At 44.4% G+C, this 20679-nt stretch overlaps 1 protein-coding gene across 1 annotated transcript in view; it reads right to left on the bottom strand.

The window, feature by feature from the left end:
- The window catches only part of LOC124550893 (fibrous sheath CABYR-binding protein-like), a 114195-nt gene extending 93931 nt beyond the window's left edge, over positions 1 to 20264 (bottom strand). Inside the window, exons 1-3 of the mRNA XM_047125669.1 lie at positions 20243 to 20264; positions 14630 to 14657; positions 12354 to 12487 (exon numbers count right to left, since the gene is read on the bottom strand). Of these exons, the coding sequence (XP_046981625.1) occupies positions 12354 to 12487; position 14630 (135 nt within the window). The 5' untranslated portion in view covers positions 14631 to 14657; positions 20243 to 20264. The remainder of the gene's footprint in view (positions 1 to 12353; positions 12488 to 14629; positions 14658 to 20242) is intronic.
- Positions 20265 to 20679: the final 415 nt, after the last annotated feature.

Raw genomic sequence — 20679 nt, 5'->3', positions numbered from 1 at the left:
AACTGCCACAATTCCACTGGAGGATGATGTCATCGTGAGACTGGGAAGGCATGGAATATTGAATGAGGCAGTTTACGCCCCATGGTCAACTGCTGCCAACGACTTTTTACCTGAGCAGTCTATATCCATTGTGTCTGAGTGTCCGGTGAGATCTAGGTCTTCAGCGAATGGCAGAGTCTCCACCTCATCTGCAGACGATGAGCTTGTAGGTAGTGGTGGTGTGGGTGCCACTGCAATTCTCTTGGTCTTGGGTACCTTCCTTTTGGATTTCTCTCGCTGCTCCTTGGGTTTCCCCGGCTGGGAGGACTTCACTGATTCAGTCTACGGGGCTGAGGAGGAGCGTGATGCCCCACGACCAGCTGCTTTTGGGCTCTTCAGCCACTGGCAGGTGTCATCTTACCCACTAGCAGAACCCTGGGAAGGGAGTGACCCAAGGGACCCATTCCTAGTGAGAGGAGTGAAGAAGACTTATGCTTCTCTGGTTCAGAAGTGGGGAATGATATCCCCGATGGTTGGTGGGGTGTTGCTTCCGAAGTGAGTGCTGTGGGAGCAACATGGGAGCAACAGGGAGGGAAGTGCTGCACCCCCCCCCCCCCAGCATCAAGGTGGCAGGTGTAGTCTTCTGGTTCTGAGAGGTGACAGGAATGCGAGGAACTGAAGAGGCGACAACTGTTCTCGTAGCGGTGGTGCAAGAGGAGGTCATAACCACAGGATGTAGGTGCTCAAATTTCCTCTTAGCCTCACTGTAGGTCAGTCGGTCCAGTGTCTTATATTGCATGATTTTCCTCTCTTTCTGTAAAATCCTGCAGTCTGGTCCACAATCTCGACATGTGACGCCGGAAGTACAGCGGGAAGACATATGGACGAACTTCCAGCACTTAAAGCACCGCACTGGGGGAGGGATATATGGATTGATGTCACAGCAGTAGACTAACACCTTGACATTCTCGGGCAATGTGTCACCCTCGAAGGCCAAGATGAAGGCACCAGTGGCAACCTGATTACCCCTTGGACCCTGATGGATGCGCTGGACGAAATGAACACCTCGTCACTCTAAATTGGCGCACAGCTCGTTGTCTGACTGCAAAAGAAAGTACCTGTGGAATATAATATCCTGGACCATATTTAAGCTCTTATGGGGTGTGGTGGTAAGAGAAACATCCCCCAACTTGTCACAAGCGAGTAATGCCTGTGACTGGGCAGTGGATGCTGTTCTTATCAAGAATGACCTAGAGTGCATTTTGGACAAGTCCTCCACCTCCCCAAACTTGTCCTCCAAATGCTCCACAAAAAACTGAAGCTTCATGGACATGAAAGATCCCCTATCAACTCTCGTACATACGACGTACCAGGGCGAATAAGCTTCACTGCCATCCTTAGCCTGGCATTCCTCCCATGGTGGGGCCAGGGAAGGAAATGATTAACATTGAAGTTAGACTTTGGCCATTTAGAGACTGCTGACGGAGGACCATCAGCAGGAGATGACTTACTACGCTTCATGGTGTGTCATCCGCCCTGATGGCAATCACTCCAACCAAGGGCCCTCCTCATGGGCACCACCCAGCCTCAGTAAGGGCCACTTGGCAGGATGGCCATTGCCAGGAGTACCAATGTCCCACGGAGATGGGCATCTACTCCATGGCATACATGGGGAGTTAACGGCACAGGCATCAGCAGAGCGATCCCTGCATTGTCAGGGGGCTACAACTAACAGGGTACATGGCAGTCCCACCACTACGGACTGGTTACTGTGCTGGATATGAGGTGCAAAGAATTCCGTGGTCCTCATCAGAGCAGAAAACGACACTGCATAGTGGGTGGAAGAAAATGCACCAATGAAGTCATCCTCACTCAAGAGATGAAGGATGAGCGGGATGGTTATGCCACAAAGAGAAATTGGGTTTAAGATCTCAATGCACGATGGACATGACGCACCATGACCCTTCCCCAATTGGCTCGCTCATCGGGAAAGTTTTGAATGGCGGTCCACCCCCACAGGGGACCACCACATAATGGCCGAAAGGTGTGAGACTCCTTTTAGTCAGCTCTTACAACAGGCAGGAATAACTCGGGCCTATTCTAACCCCCAGGCCCGCAGGAGGTGGAGGGGGGGGGGGGGGGGGGTAACCAAGTATAACAAAGAGGAATAACATTGGAGCAGGCCAGTCCTTAAGGTCTCCTTGTCAGATAATATTAACATCAATGCACATCTAAAGTTTTCAAAATCTCCCTCCACATTCACAACCTCACCACAACACAAGCTGCACTCTATCTAAATAAAGATTGTCACTGAAATATTTGTTTCTCAAAAATGTGCCTACACCTAAGACACATTCTCCTTGATCATCATCCTCCATATACACAGCATTGAGTACCACAAGAAGTAGCAACTATCAAGTCTCAATTTTGATTCCAGAACTAACTTACAGCACTTTAATTTCAAAATCTGAATCATACACATTAGCTCAATTCCAAATACAACATAAACAAATATAATGGTAGGAGTTAACGCAACCATCCACCACATAGCTGAGACACCGTGTGGTCAGCAAGCACATAAACCAGCAGCTCTGCTTCCTTGGAGACATATCAGGCAATATTGTTCCGGAGATAAGCAGAGTGTTCAATAAGCAATGAAACACACTTTTTCTCAAAGCAGGTTAGTTTTATTCAGGATTCCTGTACACCATTTTATTCGCCACTCTTTTGGCTACAAACTTCTACTTTTCAACTTAATGTCCTTTCAATTCAACGGTCTTACGCTGCCTTTCTGGGAGAGCCTGTATGCCCACATGGTACCACTCTACTGGTTGACATCTGTGCCAATGTCTTGCTGCATCAATAACCTCCCCATCATCCATATACTGCTTCCTGTAGGGTGTATCCTTCATTGGGCCAAACAGATTGAAGTCTGAGATGCAGGATCTGGGCTGTAGGGTGGATAAGGAAGAACAGTCCTCCTGGGTATGCAGACGTGTGATGTCTTGTGTTGTCATGGAGAATGAGAAGTCTGTTTGCATTTTTAAGGTAACAAACACAATGAAATTGTTTCTTCAATTTCCTGGGGGTAACAATACACTTTCAAGTTGATTGTTGCACTAAGAGAGAACACCGTACAGAATAGCCCCTTCAGAGGCTCAAAAACCGTCGTCACGTTTTTACCAGCTGAGGATGCAGCTTTGAACTTTTTCTTTGAAAGAGAGGTCGTGTGGTGCCGTTTTGTTTCTGATTCAAAATGATGAAACCCACATGTGACGACATTCGACAAAAAATTGTCCCGATCAGCCCTGTAAGGCGCAAGCAATTCCGCACAAATGGTACTTCGTTGGCCTTTATGGTCTTCTGTCCGGCAGCAAGGAACCTAGTTGGCACAGACCTTTGAGTATCCCAACTTGTGGACGAGCGTATCAGCATTAGCCACACAGACGTTCAGTTGGGCAGCGAGGTGTCCAATTATAATCAATCAATCATCTCAATGAGTGTGGCCCCACGTTCCAACACTGCACGAGTCACAGCTGTGTGTGGCCTCGCAGCACATGGGAGAACGGACAGGTTTTCATGACTTTGTTGCGATGATGACAGGTGCCGCACCCAATGTTCACTGTCCAGTCTCTGTAGATATTCTGCATATGTCGTTATGTACCATACTCTGTCCTTTTGTTGATGACAGCTGGGTGTTCGTTCTTTCCTGTTTCTTGATTTTACTGTTCAGCTTTGTTACTAAGTTTCCTTTGTATCCATTGCTTGTAGCTATTTGTATTATGGTATTCAATTCTTTTCTTTTGTAACTGTCTGTGTCTAATGGTACTGTTGTTATTTTGTGGAGCATGTATGTAAGTGCTACCTGCTTTTGAGAATGGGGGTACTGTGGTGTCTCATGTATAACTACGTCTGTCATTGTCAGTTTTTAGTATATGTCATACGTGTGTTGGCTGTTTTGAAAAACAGCAGAATGGCAAAAATTGCCTAGTGCATATGTGAAATTATTTCTTTCTATGTCAATTGATGCCAACGAGGAGGGAAGAAGTGGTTTGGAAAATATGTAAAGAAACACCGTAAGTATCTTGCACTCCAACTTTATAAACAAAACACTTTTTTAATCCAAAACAACCACAAATGTATGAACATATGTATCCAATTTGCCAAATTTCCTCAGTACCTCTCCTAATAAACCACAATTTCAGAATTCTCTCATAGTTTGGTCTGCACAACATGTTAGTGAGGTGACACCATGTAAACTCCACTGTCTTTGGTAAAAGAAGCAAATTTTAACAAGGCAACAAAATTTGTCACTCATGATGCTTTTCTGAAAGTTATAAATGCTGTTAACAAGCCAGGCAATTTGCAGCAGAATTCTTTTTAGATACTAACCGAAACAGTGGTGGCAGATATTTCTGAATGATCACCATGCAATTGTGGGCATGGAGAGGCTCCACTTAACACACCGGCGTCTGGCGACACCTCAGTGGTGTCTTGAGCGGAATAGCGGTCAACGGCCGGCGACACCAGTCGTGTCGTGTGCATAGTATCGCTCAGTGGCCGACGACACCACAGTGGTGTCGTCAGCACAGTGGCTGGCGACAGCACTTTAGTATCGTTTGCATTCTGTTAGTGTTTTGTTTAGGTAGCAATAACTTACATACGTCAACAAGTTTTGTAAGTACTTGTGCACCAAGTGAATAAATTTGTATGAGACATGCGGACGGCAAAGTGTAAAATTTGCACCAAAAAAAAAGGGGGGGGGGGGGGGGGACATGCTTCACTTTAGAATGGCACTTCCCCTCCAGCACTCAACATTTCCCCTACAGCACTTGCCAGTAAACCCCACCACTACCATTCTGCCCACGTGTGCCCAGCCGACAGAACATCTCCTGACCACATTATCTGTGCGGACTCTATTTGCAGTTAGGAGTGGCATGTACAGGAACTGTGTCTAGTCATTGAGTACTTATCTTAAGCAGATGGACATATGCGTGGTATCGATAGCTACGATGCCACAACATAGGTCCACTCTGCTAAGTTGGCACTATGAGAGACACTGACTACAGCACCCTCTAGCCGGTGCTGTCAAGGTCTACGAGCTCTGCGACTGCTTCAGCCCATTTCATCAGGTGCAGCCAGCCAGGACACTTCGCTTCAACTTCACACCACCTTGCAAGTTATGTAATATGTTTGCAAGTGCTATCCACTAGTAAAGGTGCCTTAACTGTATCTGCAGTACCGAGAGATTAGTACCTTTTCCTGTTCCTGTTCTTTACCCACAGGACGCCCCCCAAGCGGGGTACAAAAATACGTTTATGAATTTCCATTATTCCAAGGTAGTTCGCCTTCCTTCCTCTATGGATGTGACATAATACATTTCATTAGTTAATATAGAACATATTTTATCTAAGTAAAATCATCTTAAATTGCATTCTCACTGAAATAATTCCTCTCCATTTATTCCTAAAGCTAACGTTGTCAATGTTCACCTTCGGAAGTGGAGATAGTCTATCTGCACCAATTTAAAATATCTTTGATCCTACAAAAATTTTACTGCCCCACATATTTATCTTTGTATCTGACGATAGGATAACAGCCGAAAACCGGTTCGTGAAATCAAATTGGCTCAAATGGCTCTGAGCGCTATGGGACTTAACATCTATGTTCATCAGTCCCCGAGAACTTAGAACTACTTAAACCTAACTAACCTAAGGACATCACACAACACCCAGTCATCACGAGGCAGACAAAATCCCTGACCCCACCGGGAATCAAACCCGGGCGCAGGAAGCGAGAATGCTACCGCACGACCACGAGCTGCGGACTCGGTTCGTGAAATCAATAGTTAATATTGTAGAGTATTATGCCAGTGTCATGTGTGTTTTCATTCACAATGTATAAAATATTCTACCAAGAACCAAAGGAACAGTCAATCAATATAAAAATATTTTGTTAATATCAGTTACACAACAAAGAACAAATCTAAAGGCTGTTGAGGCAATTAAATCACTACAGATTATAATTAAGAATAACTTATAATTAGAATAATCACATAAAAAATGCTGTGGGGAAGGGAAACCAGAGACTGTTTTATTGGCAGAACGTTTTATATGATGCAACAAATGCAGACCACTTACACCAAGTGTGTGTGTCCTCTTTTGGTGCACTACTGTGCACCGTGGCCTCCTTACAAGGGCAGCTCGTTTGGCATTATAGTGAAATATGGGACAGAGTGTCACAGATACAATGAGCGAGTTGAGGGGGCAGTTATCAAAACAACGGCATTTTTTGTTGCACCGAAACCTTTCAACTTTCTCTTCCGAAAGCAAACATATTTTCTTGAGCCCACCTATAAAGGGAGATGATATCAGTGTGTCAAAAATAACAGAAATCACATCTTGTATGAAAAGATTTAGGTTTTAATTTTCCCCACATGCTGTTCAAGATGGAACACTGGAGGAAGTCTGAAAATGGTTATACAAACGTCTGGTAAGAGCTTAAGTGTGAATCGCAGAGTAATTGTGCAGATAATTATATTCCATTAATCACAACTGGTGTTTTTTGGAAGACTGCAACTGTGTCATTCATGATTTAAATAATAAAATGCTGCACCAGTTAAGATTTTTCATGCAGAGCACAATGCATTTCGATAATTTTGTCATCATTATCGCGTGCAAATATTTACAGGGCTTCTCAAAATGAACATACTGGTTTTAATGCATTGTAGCATTTATTACGTTCAACTTACAATTGTAAATAATACACCAAATGAAAGAGCAACTCAAACAGTTTTGTTTATATTCCTGTGCACAATGGGAAGAGTATGGAATGACAATGAGTGACTGAAAAAAAATGTCGATCGAGTGTGATTCTTTCACACTTAGCCCCAAGAAATGTCCCTGAGGAAAGTTTATGAGCCTTTCTTTTTTTTCAGTGAATCAACTGTAACTGATGTTTTTGTTATAACATCAAGTTTAACAAATATATTTCAGAACGACACAACACATATAAGTCACAGAGTAAGTTGACAAGCAAGACATGTGTACACGTTAGCATTCGAATGAGCGCTGAGTCCCAGTCTCGCGGCCACTGCTCGGCTGACCGCTTAGGTGGCGCAGCTGCTGCATGGCTGGCAGACAGCGCCGCATGTAGGGGGCGTGCGTAATTGCACGGCGGTGCTTTGAATGATCGGCGAGTCACAACACTTTTCCCCCCTTTGAAATTGTTGCACTGGTCTTGATGGAGATGTCTTGGAGATGGCTAACATCCATAGGCGCTGTTTGACTCGCCGTAAAGTCTCGAGGGAGGAGGCTTCCTGTACAGACGGAAGTGTCCCCGATGATAACGGGTCGAGATGACAGGAGACGTAGGGGTCGAATCTGTTGGGGCCCCCTGCACCAATCTGCCCATTGCAGCAAGTCCAGTTGATATGGTAGGAGACATGAGCAATGTGTCAGCATCCGTTGGAGGAGGATGGTCATCCTGTTCCTGCATGGGCACGTCTCCTGGTGGCGTCCGTTCTTGTGCTGGCATCGCGATGACGGTGAGAGGGCTGCATCGTGAGTATTGAGAGATGCCAAGATCCCAAGCGTTAGGTAGGGCCAAAAGTGGTGTAGCAGCATTCGGAACAGGCGTTGCTGGCACACGAGGCCGAAGCTGGTCCGAATGACGCACTGCAACACCCGTGTCCGTCTGGATTTCATACAGACGTCTGCCACGGTGTCTTAAGATGCGGCCCGGGCTACATTTTGGCCGCCTGCCATATCCCCGTACCCAGACGAGGTCGTCGGCGGTGAACCGGCCAAGGAAAGGCACCCACGGCCGTGAGGTGGGAGGCCGCAGAAGATGAAGTAGCGTGCGGGGCTGTCGGCCATGTAAGAGCTCAGCCGGGCTGTGGTCGCCCATGGGGGTGAAACGGTAAGACGACAGAAACTGGAGAAGCGCATCATCAGCAGCAGAAGAAGTCAGAAGTTTCCGCATCTGAGCCTTAAATGTGCGGACCAGTCGTTCAGCCTCACCAATGGATTGTGGATGGAACGGTGGGGCCGTGACATGCATAACGCCGTGACGAGCACAAAAATCCGCAAATTCAGAAGAGGCAAATTGCGGACCATTATCAGTAACAGGAGTAGAGGGGAGACCTTCCGAAGAAAAAATGCGGGCGAGAGCACTGGTGGTTGCCGCGGTGGTAGGCGACGTGCAACGGACAATGAAAGAAAAGTCAGAGTAGGCGTCAATTACGAGGAGCCAATAAGTACCTAAAAAGGGTCCCACAAAGTCAGCATGAATGCGCTCCTAGGGCTTCTCAGGCGAAGGCCACGGTGACAAAGACGACTTCGGGGCAGCGGCCTGTGACGCACAAAGGCTGCAGGCAACGACCATGTGTGCTATTTTAGAGTCGATGCCAGGCCAGTACACATGACGGCGCGCCAGAGATTTTGTGCGAGACACACCCCAGTGCCCTTGGTGAAGGAGGCACAAGACCGAAGCACGCAAAGACGCAGGTACCACAACACGCGGCGAAGCATCGTCAGTGGAAAGGAGGATAACACCATCCCTAGCCGTGATGCGGTAGCGCAAAGCGTAGTAGTTCCGCAACGGATCAGAAGTCTTAGCGGATGGGCGATCTGGCCAACCCTTCTGAATACAGCGTAAAACCCGGGAGAGGGTAGGGTCAGAACCCGTAGCAGCCGCCAGCCTGTCCCCAGTGATGGAGAACCCGTCCACAACCCGCTGCTCGGCAACATCCAGGTGGAAACACAAAAGTTCGTCCCTATCGAATGCCTGATCAGGACCCATGGGAAGGCAAGACAGAGCATCAGCATTTGCATGTTGAGCCGTTGGCCGGAAATGAATCTTATAATTGAAACGAGACAAGTAAAAAGCCCAACACTGGAGGCGGTGTGCAGCCTTGTCGAGAAGTGACGTTGACGGATGAAACAAGGAAACAAGTGGTTTGTGATCCGTAACAAGATGAAATTTTGAGTCATAGAGAAAAACACCAAACTTATGAAGAGCATAAATAATGGCCAAAGCTTCTTTTTCAATTTGAGAATACTTTTGTTGGGCATCTGTGAGCGTTTTGGAGGAATAAGCAATGGGTTGTTCCGAACCGTCAGAAAAACGGTGCGCAAGGGCTGCACTGACTCCGTATTGAGAGGCATCTGTGGCAAGAACAAGATGTTGGCCAGGTCCATAAGTAGCCAGGCACGGGGCCTGTTTCAGCATTGTCTTCAATTCCTGGAAAGCCGCATCGCATGACGCAGACCAGTGAAAAGGCAAGTTTTTATGCAACAGGCGATGCAATGGCTGAGCCACCGAAGCCGCAGACGGTAAAAACTCGTGATAGTATGCTATTTTCCCCAAGAAGGCCTGCAGTTCCTTAACAGATGTAGGGCGAGGAAGGGCATCGATCGCAGCGACAGTTTGCTGAAGCGGACGAATACCATCCCGAGAGAGTTGAAACCCCAAGTACGCGATAGATGCCTGAAAAAATTGTGATTTCTGAAGATTACACTTAAGACCGGCAGTCTGAAAGACATGAAAAAGTGTGCGGAGATTTTGAAGATGTTCTTCAGTGGTGGAGCCAGTGACAACAATGTCGTCCATGTAATTGATACACCCAGGGACAGGGAGCAATAATTGTTCCAAGAATCACTGAAAGAGAGCAGGGGCGCTGGCAACCCTGAATGGCAATCATTGGTATTGATAGAGGCCGAAAGGCGTGTTAAGGACCAGAAACTGCCGGGAAGCAGTGTCGAGAGGAAGTTGATGATAAGCTTCCGACAGGTCAATTTTAGAAAAATACTGGCCTCCAGCAAGTTTAGTGAACAGTTCTTCAGGACGGGGCATAGGGTAAGTGTCGATGAGGCACTGAGCATTTACAGTGGCTTTGAAATCGCCACAGAGATCGAATATCACCATTTGGCTTAGCAACAACAATGACAGGAGAGGACCACTCATTGGAAGTGACAGGAAGCAATACCCCTGAAGTAGTGAGACGATCCAACTCCCGTTTTACCCGATCACGAAGGGCCACAGGAATGGGCCGAGCCCGAAAAACTTAGGCCGAGCAGTGGGTTTGAGCGTGATATGAGTTTCAAAGTCATTTGCACGGCCTAACCCAGGAGAAAAAAGGGACGAAAATGTCATTGACAAGGAATCCAGTTGAGCATAAGGAATAGCATAAGAGACAATATTGACAGAGTCATCTATGGAGAACCCAAAAACGCGAAAGGCATCGAAACCAAAAAGATTTTCTGCGTTGCTCTGGTCGACCACAAATATGGGAACAGTGCGAACGACAGATTTGTAAGATACCTCAGCATTAAACTGTCCCAAGAGAGAAATCTTCTGTTTATTGTACGTCCGTAATTGCCGAGTGACAGGTGACAGGAGTGGAGAACCCAACTGAAGATACGTCTGAGAATTAATTACAGTGGCAGCAGAACCGGTATCCACTTCCATGCGAACATCTCGACCAAGGATTTGGACAGTGAGGAATAACTTCCCTGAAAGGGAAGAAGTGCAATTGACAGACAACACAGAATCAGAATCAGCGTCGTGTTCATGAACATCATGTATGCGGTCAGATTTCCAAACGGAAGACACATGACCTTTCTTTTTGAAATTGTAACACACAGCCCAACGTTGGGGACAATCCTTGCGTGAAAGTTTCGTAAAACAACACGGACATGAAGGAAGTTGCCGGGGGTTTTGCTGCAGTTTCTTAGCAGGTTGTTTACGGCTAGGCCGAGGCTGCGCGTGGGAGCACACTGCGGCCACATCGGCCGGCGGGGACGCGCCGCACGCGTCGTCAACAGCGCACAGAGGTTGTATTTCCCTGACATCACCCCACGCCTCTATTTGCGCCCCAGCGGCGCGAGAAATTTCAAAAGACTGCGCAATGGAGAGAACTTCATCTAGAGCCGGATTCGCCAACTGAAGGGCACGTTGCCGAACTTCTTTGTCGGGCGCCGACCGGATAATAGCATCCCGTACCATGGAATCGGCATAGAATTCTTTGTGAACGTCAGTAACAAATTGACACTTTCGACTGAGACCGTGAAGTTCAGCAACCCAAGCACAATAGGATTGATGTGGCTGTTTTTGACAACGATAAAAGGCAACACGAGAGGCTACCACATGCGTTTGCTTTTGAAAATAGACAGACAGAAGTGAGCACATTTCAGCAAAGGAAAAAGATGCAGGATCCTTCAAAGGAGCCAATTGCGACAACAACTGATACATTTGAGGTGAAATCCAGGAAAGGAACAGAGACTTACATGGTTGTTCGTCCGTTACATGAAATGCCAAGAAGTGCTGTCGAAGACGTTTTTCATAATCAGACCAGTCTTCCGCCGTCTCGTCATAAGGAGGAAAAGGAGGTACAGCCAACGACGAGAAACGCCCCGCATTTGACGCCGCGACGTAATCGCGAATCGCCGCTGTTAGAACCGTTTGCTGTTCAAGGAGATTTTGCAATAGTTGCTCGACAGTAGCCATGGAACCCTGTGGGTCAATGGTGAAAAGGAAAAATCCACTACCTCGTCGCCAATTGTTATAACGTCAAGTTTAACAAATATATTTCAGAATGACACAACACATATACGTCACAGAGTAAGTTGACAAGCAAGACATGTGTACACGTTAGCATTCGAATGAGTGCTGAGTCCCAGTCTAGCGGCCGCTGCTCAGCTGGCCGCTTAGGTGGCGCAGCTGCTGCATGTCTGGCAGACAGCACCGCACATAGAGGATGCACGTAATTGCGCGGCGGCGCTTTGAATGATCGGCGAGTAACAACAGTTTTCTTATCTTGATATGCTACAGCTATGGCCCGTGCTTCAATGGGAAGAAGCTGAACAACACATCTTTATTTGGGAGCAAGATGGTGCACCGCCTCACTGGCGACTGCTTAAACGACGACGTATCCGACTGGAGGATTGGGCACAAGGGGCCGGATAAAACAGCATTTTATGCACGACCTCCATGTTCACACACGATCACGTGTATGTGCCTCCGATACCAGCCCATCTATCCGACTTTAAAAATAGTGTTATCACAACAGTTACTTCTGACACATTGATTAAGGTTTCGGAACAATTCACCTACTGACTCGATGTGTGATCGGTGTTCACACTAAATAATTGTAAGAAAAACTGTTTCTGTTTCTCTTTCATTTGGTGTATTATTTATAATTGTAAGGTGAATGTAATATGTGCTACAAACCCTTACAACCTGTGTATTCATTTTGAAACACCCTGTACATTGGTATTTTATGTGGTGCCCGTGTGTGGTGTCGTATCTCTCTTGCGCAGCAGTCGTCTTTTTGTGGTTTTAACAAACTGTGTCTCCCCCACTCACTCACGTACCTCGTAGTGGGCCACCTTGCGCAGCAGCTCCTCCTTCTCCCTGCTGAGCTGTGCCACCTTGTTCTCCAGTCTGGCATTCTCAGTCAATAGCGACTCTCCGGTACTCGAACTTTGCGGTGCCTCTGCTTCCAACACTGGAAGAGAGGAGATCGGAATATCAGCAATGTAGGAATGCAAAGGCTTTCGTCTTTAACAATTAGATTACAACTGGGTCCATAAAGAACCACAAAGACACAAAGTTCTGTTGTAGAAATTTAAAAAATGCTGACTTTAGCCTACTGTGGCAGATTATAACTGGACAGTGAAAGCTTCCAGCTGTACAAAGATGTGTCTTCAAAGATACGTGACAATTTGAAAAATACGAATTTACATGAAAAATTTTCCCATATGCTTGGAAAGTACAGTCTTTGGACAGCTGGCTCTCCATAATAATTGCAGATTGTCTGTCCAGTATAAAGTTGTTTAACAATAGCCCATAGAAACAAAATATAAAATAAATATTATTGTAGAACGGTAATACTGTGTGATAAAATATTCTCTGTGTTCAAATTCTACAATGTTTCGATAAGTGTCCCTCGTCTCCTTTTGATAAAGTTTTTGACGAGTGTCGTTCTCCTCACCTTCTGGAGAGGGTGACTTCACAGAAGATGAGAAGGGTCGAGAGGAGGACATGAAGACACACATGAGGCACAGTTACACATCTATGAGCCTCCACGCCAATTTTCTGAAAAATCTCTGGAGTTGATGAAAAGAGCACAGCAGCACATTTGTTGTCCAGGAGTTACCGGTAACAGTTCTTAGTGTGTGCAGTGGTGAAGTGCAAAACTATGTTTTATAAAATAAGTTATCTGGAAGACATTTTGTGTGTATCTAAGAATGTTCTACAACAGGGACTGACCAAATGAAGCAATTTAATTGTCAAGTCATATTCAGAAAGATACGAGTTTGCTCTTTCCAACCATCCTGAATTAGGCTTCCTTGGCTTTCCCAAATCATCTGAAGGCAAATGCCAGGATGGTTCCTTCATCAAGGTCACAGCCAACCACATGTGCTATCCACATAACAGCACACTTATGTATTCTGTACATTTCTATGTAGAGTTTGAGCAATTTATTTTCATTGTATTATGATGACAAATCTTGCTTCCTTGCAAGATCATCCCTATATGAGAAAATAAATAAATAAAATTACTAATTGCACTTATCAGGGAAACTCTCCATCGTGGCCCCCCTCAGATTTAGTGGCGAGGTGGCCCGTGGATAACCCATCAAAAACTGAACACAGATCAAGTGCGTAAACAGGAAGATGGTGTACCGAACTGTGAAAAAAGAAGCAAAATAGAAACAGTGAATGGTCCAAGCTCAAGACGCAATATCAAGTAATTTATGATAGCCATGGCATCCTGGTTACGTGGTCATGATGTTGAATTGTGAAGGGAGAGATCCCTCTTCAAATCTCTCTCATATCCCATTTTTTTCCCACAAAATTATGGACTGTCCATCTGGTCATTGACATATCTGTTCACTGTATTCAAATTTGTGTCTGTGTCGTGGTATACTCTCTGTTCGCAACAGTGAGATGTAAGGAAGGTGCCTCCAGACATATGTACCTCCTACTTGTTCTATACAAGCACTACATGTTGCAACTCTTGCATTCCGTTTTGGAAGTTTTGACTCTCTAATTCCTTTGTTGTAACAAACAATGTAGTTCACACCCATTTATTTGTTGTTTTCATTTCGTGAGAGGTCTATGCAGCATCTCACCTGCTTTCACTGTTCATTACATTTACTTGCAACGGTAACGTATTCTTACAACATGACTCAATTCTACAATTAATGTATAGTATCGCAATATTCAGGACTACAGAAGAAGAACAGACACGTCAATGACCAGACAGAAAGTCCATAATTGTGTGTGTGTGTGTGTGTGTGTGTGTGTGTGTGTGTGTGTGTGTGTGTGAGTCCAAAACCATGAGCATATAATCACAGCCTCATAGTTCTTGATACTGCACATCTTGGCTTGGACTTTTCACTGTTTCTATTTTGATTCTTTTTTACAGTTCAGTACAGCTTCTTCCTGTTTTCATGCCTGGTCTTTGTTCAGTTTTTGGTGGGCTATCCACTGGCCCATTTTACCACTAAATCTGAGGGGGATATGACGAGGAGTTTCCCTTGTTAGAATTCTCCACAGTTTAAACAAACTTCTGGAATGAACTGCACACTTATTTTTAGTTATTACTGCAAACTTAAAACTGCTAATTAATAAAAAATACTTACTGGTGATCCACTGTTCTTCCTCCTTTATCTGAAAAAAAAGAAAAGAACATCACATTCAGTAATACAATTCAAGCATCAGGTACATATGTAACTAATTCACTACGGTAATGACGCAGAAGCCAAGTGACTACGACTGTTTCATATGGCATATAAGCAGTACATTAGCACAATAATATTGTACTCAAGTTATAATCTGCAAGATGAGTGTGGGCAGGATACTCTGCGTAACACATTACACCCCATATGGAAAGAAAGATTAATGATTCACACCCTGCAAAAATATGGTCATTAGAGACATAGATAAGAGCAGATTAGCCGAGGGTAGGGAAGAACTGACTCAGAGACCCAGCTGACTGTCACAGACAGGCAGTGGCACTACGGAGGTGAGTCTGGAAGGGGTGCGGAGTGTGACAGTGAGCCTGGATTTCCATTATTTTGATGTATTTGAAGGAGATCACTTACTTTTCAGCCACGACAATATACTTTCATTACAGGAAGAAATAAAAGGACTTCATTTTCTTAAATTGTGCTATTAGGAGCAGGAGAGTTGAACTGAACTGATTCTGCAACCACTAACAGTAATTTGTGCTGTTCATCTAACTACTAGTAATGGAACAGTAGGACATTCCTGTTCCTCTCTTTTGTAGTTTTCTTCCTTCAGAGTCTGTTAGTAACAGTGATTTCTTTAGAGGTGTCCCGTACCAATTGCTGGTGCTGTAGCCTTCAGTTAGAAGACTTGCTTGATGCTGTTTTCCACACTAGTCTATCCTGTGCAAGTTTTTTCACCTCTACATAACTACTGTGCCCTGCTTCCACTTTAACCTGCTCACAGTATTTAAGCCTTGGTCTCCCTCTAAAATTTGAACCCGCTACACTTCCCTCAACAAGCAAATTGACAATTCCATCTTTCAAATTTATATCTGATGTTAACAGATCTCTCTTTCACTGAAGCTTGTCTCAACCGTCAAGCGGGTGCATCCACGTACAAAGTGCACCAACTGCAAACAATATTGCCTCATACGATTCTGTTGTCACTTTACAACTGTGAGCCTGTACCTAACACAGTGCAAAGTTGCGCTGTCATACGTGCAAGTGATCAGCAGTAATACAAAATAAACAGTAAACTTTGTGAGAAAGAAAAAAAAAAGTAAGATTGCTGCAAGAAGAAAATGATAAAGATTCTGAGCTAGTGACACAATCCCACAATGTGGCAGTTGTACACAAGATAAGTAGTAATCGAATAAGCTGTTGGCTGTGATCTGACACAACTGCATTGTTTAACACTTCGAGTGTGTCATTACTGTGGAATAACACCAGTACGCAGCATCAGAGTGATATAAAGAAAGTTCAATTAAACAATGGTTCAGCTCATGTAAAGTAAGTTTATTTTATCATTGTTTAACTAAACTAAATTAAACTATGCATTTGCTTACCTCGAGGGTTAATCGTGCCTATCTACCTCTCGTGCACTCTTTACTTCCACCACTTCCATCTGCTGCCTTCAGACTCAGCTCCTAATCTATTTCCCCACACGACCACCTGACTTATTTGATTACACTGCTGCACTGCTTTTTTACATTTGTTGACTATCATCTTCTGATGTGTTTTCAAGATGATACCACCACCACCACCACCACCACCACCACCACCACAATCGCCATGACTGATCTTCCAAGACTCTGCCAACTGTGATGAAACTATAAAGTCACTGGCAAATCCTGAACCTTAATTACTTTTCCAATATTTATTCTATGTTCAGATAAAAAAATATATGAAATAATCCTGTCAGATGCCCTTCTCAGTAGCAGTCAGACACTTAGTTGTGGAGGTGCACTTATTAACATAACGGTTTGGTAATATTAGAAAAGCTCTTCTTTAGAATTTGAAATGTTACATTCTTCTTAAAGTGTGAGGTTATTACACCAGTCTCATATATCCCAATTACAAGGTGGAGGAGTCTTTTCAATGTCGGTTCTCTCAATTATGAGGAAATGTTGAAACCACAAACCTTGCTTTGACCTGACAATAAAAAGGGGACAAACATTCCACAGGGCACAACTTGCGAGTGACCAAGTAATGCACTTTTTCCTTCACCAGATTTCCTGGACTGCCTGTTCATGGAGATATATGGGACAATCTTGGGAAGAAGCGGTATGGCCACCATTGCAATTCATCCAGTGGGTAGGAGGAGGAAGACAATCGCCCTCGTGAGCACCGCTACCACAGGTTACACATTTGGCTGGGTGTCGACAAGACATTCGCATGTCGTTATAATGACGGCACTGGTAGCAGCATACTGGGCTCGGAATGTATGGTCGGACTGTGATAACGTGATAGCCTGCTTTGATCTCTGATGGAAATACCACTCTACTTAAAGCAAGAAAAAGAGTGCGTGTGGACACTAAGGATGCATTCTCTTTTTCATGACCTGGTGGAAAGCAATGACACCCTGATCAGAGAGGTATGTTTGGATTTCTGCTTGGGTCGGACCATCAAGCAGCCTAGTGTAAATAACACCACAGGAAGAATTCAGTGTTCGAGGAGCCTCAACATGAACACGATAGCAATGGAGGAACAAAGCTGCAAGCAGTAGTTGTGCTTGAGAATCAGAAGTTGTCTCCAAAAGCAAATTCCATTGCGCAAATGAGAGCAGGATTTCATAGGGCTGGCAACTGCATCAACACCTACGGATTTATCATAGCGGAGGAATGACCGTCTTCAGTATATAAAACCATGAGAAACCATGGTGCAGCGTTAGCCTCATTCCGTTTACGTTTAATAGACGTTGACTGTGAAGACGATGATCGGCTCATTGTGAAAAAATCCCCACGATAGCCAAAGCCTCCAATGGTGCACACCTTCCAACTGGGGGCCCCCTCAGAGGGCGCGATGAGGGGGGGGGAGGGGGGGGGAGGGGGGGGGAGGGGGGGGCGACCTGCCTTAGGTGACTGCTCACATCTCAGGTCACACCTGCCGAACACCAGACAGAGGGACCAATCGGCAATTTGGAAAGGTAGCAGCTCAGGCAAATTGGCAATTTGGAAAGGTAGCAGCTCAGGCAATCACCCTTCCCAGGGCCTGGCCAGTACCAGGGGGTACATGCGAACCCTGCCTATCGACACAGGGCTGGGAAATACAGTCACCTGTTACATGTCAAATGCATGGGTTAGCCTTCAGCAGTGCACAGGGAGGGTGAAGAAAAAGAGGAACCTCAAACGCCGAAGCGGAGGAAGGATAGGAGAAGGGGAGCGAAGAAAGAAAAACGATACGAAAAACAGTGAGGCCGTTCTGCAATCTGTTACTGAAAATGCAGAACATTTCCAAAAACATCCCAGACATGTTCCACAAGAGAGGGGAAAAAGAATAGCTAGAGGACAAACATGCAGCACAGAACGGGAAAGATGCTGCAAAGGCTGGGATGCTGTGGTAGCCAAGCACGAACCCGCCATCACAGCTTGGGTTTCGGAAGCGTTGCTCTACTGAGAATGCCATTTACATGTTCACTCACCAGATTTTAACACCTTAAGTAATAATACAGCACCAACTGGTAATTTCTGTGACCTGTCTAAGGCATTTGACTGTGTGAATCACAGTATTCTCCTAGATAAATTGAAGTTTTATGGGACTGATGGTGTAGCAAACCAATGAATGGATTATGTCATATCTAACCAAAAGAATGCAGAAGTTGGGATCAGTAAGTCAGCCAACACAGTCCAGGGATGTAATTCTGACACTGAAGGAATCATGTATAGCGTTCCCCCAAAGCAAAGTCTTAGATCCACTATTGTTCCTCATATGTAAACAATCTTCCGTCTAATATGGAACAAGCAGAACTAGTACTTGCAGATGACACTAGTACTGTTATCAGACCAAGCATATACAGAGAAATACAAGAAATGGTAAAGAAAGCCCTTAAAAGTATCTTTAAGTTTTCTGCAAATGCTCTCACTCTCAATTTTACATAGTGACAACCTATTCGGTTTTGCACGTCTAGGGGTACTACAACAATGATAAGTGTAACACATGGTGAGGAAATAATAAGTAGGATGGAAACTTGAAAATCCACACGGTCTATATCAATGAGAATTTAAACTTGATAAAGCACATTTTCGAAATTCTGAAACCACTTAGTTCAACTAAATTTGCACTTAGAATCATTGTAAATCTTGGGAGCGAGAAATCAGCAAGTTGACAACTTGCATATTTTCATCCAATAATGTCGTAAGGAATAATGTTATGTTGTATCTCATCTTAAAGGTAGAGTCTTCATTGCACAGAAATGTGCTCTAAGAATATGTGGTGCTCACTCACGATCATCTTTTAGACATCTGTTTAAGGAGTTGGGCATTCCAACTATCACTCTGCAGTGTATTTATTCCCTAACAAAGTTTGTCGTAGATAATCCACTACAGCTTAAAGGAAACAACGATATACATCATTACAATACCAGAAAAAAATTACACTCATTTCTCCATATCAAGGTTATCTTTAGCAAAAAAAAGGGGTACACACTGCTGTGACAAAAATTTTTGATCATTTACCCAGAGATACAATATGTCTGACAGACAACAAAGTAAAATTTAAAAACATATGGAGAAAGCTTCTCCTCGAGAAGTCCTTTTTCACAGAAGAATTACTATCACTGTAGTGTGTAAGATGTGGTGGGTAAGAAATAAAAATATTGGAATTGTACAGAAGGTGACAATACGCACAAATTAATTTCTGATGTGAATGTAAAATGACTCATTCCATAACATGACACTCTATCCCGCAAAATGATCCATGGAACAGTATAATGAGAGAGAGAGAGAGAGAGAGAGAGAGAGAGAGAGAGAGAGAGAGAGAGAGAGCTTTCTGCAAAATATTTTCGCAGAACAGCAAATATTGAATGTGTCAGTATAAACAACACTACAGAAGAATGCTGAAGATTAGATGGGTAGATCATATAACTAATGAAGAGGTATTGAATAGGATTGGGGAGAAGAGACGTTTGTGGCACAACTTGACTAGAAGAAGGGATCGGTTGGTACGACATGTTCTGAGGCATCACGAATACACTAAACAGATTCAGAAGTATGTAGGTTGCAGTAGGTACTGAGAGATGAAGAAGCCTGCAGAGGATAGGGTAGCATGGAGAGCTGCATCAAACCAGTCTCAGGACTGAAGACCACAACAACAACAACGTGTACACGTGCTTTGATCTCCCAGAAAAAATAAATAAAATGTGATGACTGCCATGTATATCTATGTATTGTCAATAGTAACAATGACATAAGAAGGAAAGAATCAAACAACTGTGAGAATTATCAATGGTTCCATCCAGTTTTCTGACTATCGAGAAGACTGTCTCCATTCTGCAAATCAGACATAAAAGAGACAACATGTGGGCACAAGTTTCTCAGGCTTGCTGTGATATGTTATGCTGGAAGTTGAAGTAAATAAAAACTGGTCATGCTATATACATTGAAAAGGGAAAGTATGGACCAGTATATAAAAGATGAACATTAATAAAACCAACAAACTGCAGGAATGGATTCCTCACTGAAAATGGTGGTAACAAGTGTCTGAAAACTGCAATGGTAGATGGCGCTAACAAATGAAAGTTCCTCTTACCAAGTGCTGTGTGTTCCAGATTGAATGATTGACACAGCGCACTGTAAGCAGCAGAATGGTCCGGTATTCATGTCAGGAACAAGATGAGATGCTGTGTGTGTATGGCCAAGCAAATGGAAACTGTAAAGAGACAGCACGGCTATACCAAAAAAAGTACTACCCTCACAGACAGCAGCCACATCAAAGAACATTCCAAGCCCTTTTCGGGCATTTACGTGACACTGGCTCCTTAGTACAAACTCCGTGCGAGTGGCCTGGCAACATGATGTAAGCCAAAGTACAGTTATATTTATCCTCCATGACAACTGCTACAATCCATATCAACTGCATTGAGTGCTAGGATTATCAGAAGCAATTTTCCCTATACGGAAAGGATTTTGTCGATGGTTTTTGCACCAGACCATCACAATTATGGGGTTTCTGTCATCAATCCTCTT

The sequence above is a fragment of the Schistocerca americana genome, chromosome 9 (assembly GCF_021461395.2).
Source record: "Schistocerca americana isolate TAMUIC-IGC-003095 chromosome 9, iqSchAmer2.1, whole genome shotgun sequence".
NCBI classification, from domain to species: Eukaryota; Metazoa; Arthropoda; class Insecta; order Orthoptera; family Acrididae; genus Schistocerca; species Schistocerca americana.
Note: the sequence above shows the minus strand (reverse complement) of the source record. Positions and strands in the feature narration are given on the sequence as shown.